The sequence below is a fragment of the Colobus angolensis genome, unplaced genomic scaffold (assembly GCF_000951035.1).
Source record: "Colobus angolensis palliatus isolate OR3802 unplaced genomic scaffold, Cang.pa_1.0 Scaffold665, whole genome shotgun sequence".
Classification (NCBI taxonomy): Eukaryota; Metazoa; Chordata; class Mammalia; order Primates; family Cercopithecidae; genus Colobus; species Colobus angolensis.
Genome location: NW_012120321.1, coordinates 127,965 through 134,954, shown reverse-complemented (window position 1 = coordinate 134,954; position 6,990 = coordinate 127,965). Strand labels below are relative to the sequence as shown.

Sequence of the window (6,990 nt, the reverse complement as noted above, 5' to 3'; positions counted from 1 at the left end):
TTCCTTCCTTCCTTCCTTCCTTTCTTCCTTTCCTCCTTTCTTTCTTTGTCTTCTTTCTTTTTTCCTTTCTTTCTTTTTTTCTTCTGTATTATTTCAATAATTCTCCCTTTCATTTGACATCTAAGAGCCATGCTGTTCTAGAGGACTTAAACTTATTTTTTTCTTAATAGTTTATTGAAAAATTAGTGGTACAGTTTTTATTTAAATTGTATGTTAATTCATTCTGTTATTTATTTTATTTAGGAAGGCCCACTACATTATGTGAGACTGTGGGAAAAGCTGAAATATGGCTAATACGAACATATTGGGATTTTGAATATCCTCAACCATACCAACCTAATTTTGAGTTTGTAGGAGGATTGCACTGTAAACCTGCCAAACCTTTGCCTAAGGTAGGACTATTATATTAAGGAATATTACGTACCTTATGACATGACTTGTTTTCCCCGAAAGATTACAACCTTAGTTATAGAAAGATGATGTTGAATGCCTTCTGTTTGCAACTCTGTATTTATTTTCCATGCCACAGGGGCTTTTATAGGTGATATATGTGTTTTCTGCATTACGATAAGAAAGTAGGCAGAAGAATGTCATGATTAGAATGAATTTTAAAATACTAGTGTTACAATAGTTTGGATAATACATTGAATTAGTACGGAATTGGAGCCATGAAGATCACTAAAAAGAATGTTCAATCCTTTCTCACAATCAAACTGGGCTTATGAACAAGGATTTTTTCATGATAGTACAGAAATAATCGTATTTTCATGAGACATATTGGATACATTCCACAGGAGTTGGTGAGTGAGAGAAAATAAGTGATGAAGGAAGACAAGAAATAAAGGAAATTTTCTATAAATGGAATGTTTACGTGTTTAAAGATAGTGATGGCTTTTACTCAAATAAGTACTTAGAAGTAATCTTGTTTGTGATTTATGTGATGAATTCTGTATTGTGACTATCCACTTAGAGCTCATGAGAATTTTAGATGAGGTTTTATAAAAGCCACTTGAGAAAAACAAGGTTTCAATCTCTGTAGACAGAAATCTAAATATTGATAGTCATCAGGACAAAGTAGAGCTCATGGAAATGATTTTGCAGCCTGCAGATTTCTTTTGGAGTGAAAACAAAATTGTATACTATATTCCTAAATGAGCAGAGGAAAAAAATTATAGTTCAAGGAATGTTGAAACAGTATTGAGAAGCAAAAGTGAGTAATAGCTGTTCTCGTTTTTTAATAGTTTTGTAAGTATGTCTTGAGTTCATTGTCCCAAAAGTGGCTATTAGCTCTAGCTTTGACCTGACAAGGTTCCAGGATATTTAGTCATGGAAATTCATAATCTACCTCTCATGAGATACTTTTTATTGTGGTTAACAGCCTAATGCCTAAGTGTGCAATCTATACCGAGATTGTTCTTATAGGGAACTTGTTTACACTGGAAGACACCAATGTGTCTCTCGTATGTCCTATGTCTTCTTTATTTCTACAAAGATAACCACTCTCTAGGAAATCGTGACCAGGCCAGATGTTATGTTTGTGTTGGTCAAGTGAGAAACAGAGGAGAAACTTAACCAAATGCATAAAATAACAGAAGCTGTGCACTTTCACCATTTCTAGAGAAGAGTTCAGCATCCCTTACAGGGACGCTGGGAATCAGAAAGTTCTCTGGGAAAAGCACATTCGACAATGAATGGAGACCAAGAAAGAGAGTGAGGGATCTGTGTTCCAAAATGTTTACTGGGATCCAGGGTGTTACCTACGTGGTTTTCCAGTGGGGAACTGTAATTGGGAGGTTTAATGCAAGCAGGCCCAAGTTCCTTGGAGGCATTCTGAGACTGAAAGGTAGTCACTTTGGCATATCTGCACAGTCACTGTGGAGTACAGAGGATCAGTGATGCAAGTCCAAGTGGGTTGTATCTAGATGTCCTATAGGATGGTTATCAGGAGGCAGTGTGTAAGCAAAGATACTGACTGAACACATTGAAGAAATGGAAGGAGGTGGAAGATTTTAAGTAGAGTCAGTGTTGACTGAGACCTGCTTCTGCTATGGGAAAGTTCAACTTATATTTTAAATGCATAGCTAAACAACATAAAATTGTAAGAATTTACCACAATAGCTATGGTAACAATACTAGGTTTACCAATCGCTACAGGATGAAAAGAAAAACCTCATTTCCTGTTTTACGGAAATATAATCAAAATTCTTTTAGGAAGGTTTCAGAGCCAGTAGGATTTCCAGAAAAATTATGGGCTTTGTGGTAAGATGTGTATTGATGAATACAATTTTATTTTTTAATTGTTAATATAATTTTACTTACCAGGAAAGTTATACCAGAAAATCAAGCTCTCGTAAGTCATGGCATCTGTATCTAAAATAGAGATACAGGAGGAGAGGTGACAATTTTCATCATTCTCTAGGTAATCTCCCATGCCATATTAGCCTTTGTCCTCACACTCCAAATTTTACACACACACACACACACAAACGCACACACACAAACACACACTCACATAAATAATCATAGAAGTCATTTTTTTAAAAAGTTGTATCCATAGAGTATTAATTTATTAGGTAAAAGCTTTCATGCTGATAATTTTACAAGTTTAATTGAGATACAGTTTAGGGCTGTCTTACACTAAATATTTATTTTTATTTTTATTTTTAAAATTTGACATATAATTGCACATGTTTAAAAGAAATGCTGTGGTACTGCAATACATTTATACATTGTATAATAATTGTATCAAGATACTTAATAAACCCATCATCTAAATATTTATCATTTCTTTGTGGTGATAACATTCAAACACCTACTTTCTAACTATCTTGAAATATATAATACATTACTATTAATTATAGTTACCCAACAACTTAATATAATAACAGAACATATTCTTCCAAATTATAACTTTGAATCCATTGATCCACCATTTCTCATTGCCCTCCCTACTATCTCTTCACCCTCTAGTAACCACAATTCTACTCTCTACTTCCATTATGATTAATTTTTTTGATTCCACATATAAGGGATACCATGCTATCTCTGCCTGGATTATTTCAGTTAACATTACACTTGGCAGGTTGATTCGTATTTCTACAAATGACAGAATTTCATTATTTTATATATATATTTAATGAAATGGATATATATACACATTGGAAAAAAATATATCTCTCTCCAGTGGAAGGCTATTGAGCTATAAAAAAGCTAATATATAATAGAAATAGCGCTTATATATATCTAATGGAATGGATATATATATATAATGGATTTGATATATATAGCTATACAGATAAACACACATGATACATATATCCATTCCATTGAATATATGTGTGTATATATATTCAATTACATATATATTAATTCCATTGAATATATATATTCAATTATATATATATTCATTCCATTGACTATATATATATTCAAAAAAGCATATATATATCCAATGGAATGAACCCATATATATATGTATATTTTTTTCCATATTTTGTTTATGTATTTATTCATTAAAGGATGTTTAGGTTGACTCATTCCTTGACTATATGAATAATGGTGATGTAAACATAGAAGGACAGCTATCTCTATGACTTTTTAGTTTATTTAAATATATACCCAGTAATGGAAATGCTGTATCATATGGTAGTTTTATTTTCAATTTTTGAGAAACTACCATACCGTTTTCCTTACTGATTGTAATAATTTGCATTTCCCTCAACACTTTATAAAAGATCCTCTTTCTCTGCATACTTGTTAACACTTGTCTTTTTGTTCGTCTTTTTGATAATAGCCATAACAAAGGTGATGTGATATCTCATTTTAGTTTTGATTTGCATTTCCCTGATAATTAGTGATTTTGAGCATTTTGCAATATACTTCTTAGTCACTGATAGTCTTCTTTTGAGAAATGTCTATTCAGGTATTTTGCTTATTTTTTAATCAAATTAGTAATTTATTTTTATTGACTGATGTTACTTCTATGTATATTTGAGATACTAACTCATTGTCAGATTCATAGTTTGCAAATTTTTTTCATGTTGTGGATTGTTTCTTCATTCTCTTGTTTGCTTCATTTTCTCTGCACAAGTTCAATACTTTGATATAACCCATTTATATAGTTTTGCTTTTGTTGGCTGTGCTTCTGAAGTCCTATCCAAAAAAAAATCATTGCCTAGACCAATGTCACAAATTATTCCTCTTGTAGTTTCCTCTGGTAATTGTATAATGTTTGGTCTTTATTTTAAATTTGTAATTCATTTTTACTTACTTTGTGTATGGTGAGAGATAGGGGTCTAGTTTCATTTTTTGCATGTGGATATGCAGTTTTCCTAGCATCATTTAGTGAAGAGGTTGTCTTTTTTCTATTATGTGTTCTCGGCACCTTTGTCAAAAGTCAATTAGCTACTATCTTCCTCCATTTGTGTTGTTATAAAGGAATACATGAGACTAGAAAATGCATATAGCAAATAGAATTATTTGAATCATAGTTCTGCATACTGTACAAGAAGCACAGAACTGACTTCTACTTGGCCTCTGGCAAGGTTTTCAGGATGCTTCCACTTGTGGTAGAAGGCAAACAAGAGGTGGTATATGCAAAGGTCACATGACAAGAGATGAGTCCACAAAGAGGGGATGTGGGGGAGTGCCAGGTTTTGCTAAACAATTAGCTCTTATAAGAACTAATAAACATTCCCTTCTCAGGAAGGGGATTAATCTATTCATGAAGGATATGCTTCCATGACACAAGCACATTCTGTTAGGTTCTATCCCCAATATGGGGGATCAAATTTTAACATGAAGTGTGGAGGGCTCAACTACCCATACTATGATAGCAGTAAATGCATAAATTTATTTTGTGGATCTCTATTCTATATAGCATTGGTCTATATATCTGTTTTTATGCCACTGCCATACCGTTTTGATGATGACATCTATATATATAATCCTTTATGTTCTAGGGTAAATGTGCATGATGTGCATGTTTGTTACATAGGTACACATATTCCATGTTGGTTTGCTGTATGCATCAACTTGTCATTTACATTAGGTGCTTCTAAGGCTATCCCTCCCCCAGCACCCCAGCCAACAACAGGCCAGGTGTGTGATTTTCCCTGCCCTGTTAATTCTATTTTTAATATTTTTTGAGACACCTCCATACTGTTTTCTAGTAGTGTCATTTTTTTCCGTGGTGTGTGATGTTCCCCTTCCTGTGTCCAAGTGTTCTCATTGTTCAATTCCCACCTATTTCAATTCCCACCTATGAGTGAGAACATGTGATGTTTGGTTTTCTTTTCTTGCAATAGTTTGCTGAGAATGATGGTTTTCAGCTTCATCCATGTCCCTCAAAAGGATATGAACTCATCCTTATTTATGGCTGCATAGTATTCTATGGTGTATATGCGCCACATTTTCTTTATCTAGTCTATCATTGGTGTACATATGGGTTGGTCCCAAGTCTTTATTATTGTGAATAGTGCTGCAATTAACATATGTGTGCATGTGTCTTTATAGTAGCATGATTTATAATCCTTTGGGTATATTCCCAGTAACGGGATCACTGGATCAAACGGTATTTCTAGTTATAAATCCTTGAGGAATCTCCACACTGTCTTCCACAATGGCTGGACTAATTTACATTCCCACCAACAGTGGAAAAGTGTTCCTATTTCTCCACATCCTTTCCAGCATCTGTTGTTTCCTGACTTTTTAATGATCACCATTATAACTCGCATGTGATAGTATCTCATTGTGGTTTTGGTTTGCATTTCTCTGATGACCAGCGATGATGAGCATTTTTTCATCTGTCTGTTGGCTTCATAAATGTCTTCTTTTGAGAAGTGTCTTTTCATATCCTTTGCCCACGTTTTGATGGAGTTGTCTGTTTTTTTCCCATAAATTTGTTTAAGTTCATTGTAGATTCTGGATATTAGCCCTTTGTCAGATGGGTAGATTGCAAAAATTTTCTCCCATTCTGTAGGTTGTCTGTTCACTCTGATGGTAGTTTCTATTGCTGTGCAGAAGCTCTTTAGTTTAATTAGATATCATTTGTCTATTTTGGCTTTTGTTACCATTGCTTTTGGTGTTTTAGTCATGAAGCCCTTGCCCATGCCTATGTCCTGAATGGTATAGCCTAGGTTTTCCTCTAGGATTTTTACGGTTTTAGGTCTAACATTTAAGCCTTTCATCCATCTTAAATTAATTTTTGTATAAGGTGTAAGAAGGGATCCATTTTCAGCTTTCTACATATGACTAGTGTGTTTTCCCAACACCATTTATTAAATAGGGAATCCTTTCTCCATTTCTTGATTTTGTCAGATTTGTCAAAGATCACATGGTTAGAGATGTGTGGTGTTATTTCTGAAGCCTTTGTTCTGTCCCATTGGTCTATATATCTGTTTTAGTACCATTACCATGCTGTTTTGGTTACTGTAGCCTTGTAATATAGTTTGAAGTCAGGTACTGTGATGCCTCCAGCTTTGTTATATTTGCTTAGGATTTTCTTGTCAATGTGGGCTCGTTTACACTTCTACATTCACTTTAAGGTAGTTTTTTTCCAATTCTGTGAAGAAAGTCATCGGTAGCTTGATGGATAGGCATGGCATTGAATCTATAAATTACCTTGTGCAATATGGCCATTTTCACGATATTAATTCTTCCTATCCATAAGTATGGAATGTTATTCCATTTGTTTGTGTCCTCTTTTATTTCATTGGGTGGTGGTTTGTAGTACTCCTTGAAGAGATCCTTCACATCCCTTGTAAGTTGGATTCCTAGGTATTTTATTCTGTTTGTAGTAATTGTGAATGAGAGTTCAGTCATGATTTAGCTGTTTGTTATTGTTGTATAGGAATGCTTGTGATTTTTACTCACTGATTTTGTATCCTGAGATCTTGCTGAAGTTGCTTGTCAGCTGAAGGAGATTCTGGGCTGAGATGAAGGGGTTTCTTAAATATGCAGTCATGTCATCTGCAAACAGGGACAATTTGG

At 34.0% G+C, this 6,990-nt stretch overlaps 1 protein-coding gene across 1 annotated transcript in view; it reads left to right on the top strand.

Annotated features, from left to right (window-relative positions):
• The window catches only part of UGT2A3 (UDP glucuronosyltransferase 2 family, polypeptide A3), a 36,298-nt gene that overhangs the window by 6,740 nt on the left and 22,568 nt on the right, over window positions 1-6,990 (top strand). Inside the window, exon 2 of the mRNA XM_011925951.1 lies at window positions 244-392. Coding sequence (XP_011781341.1) covers window positions 244-392 — 149 coding nt within the window. The remainder of the gene's footprint in view (window positions 1-243; window positions 393-6,990) is intronic.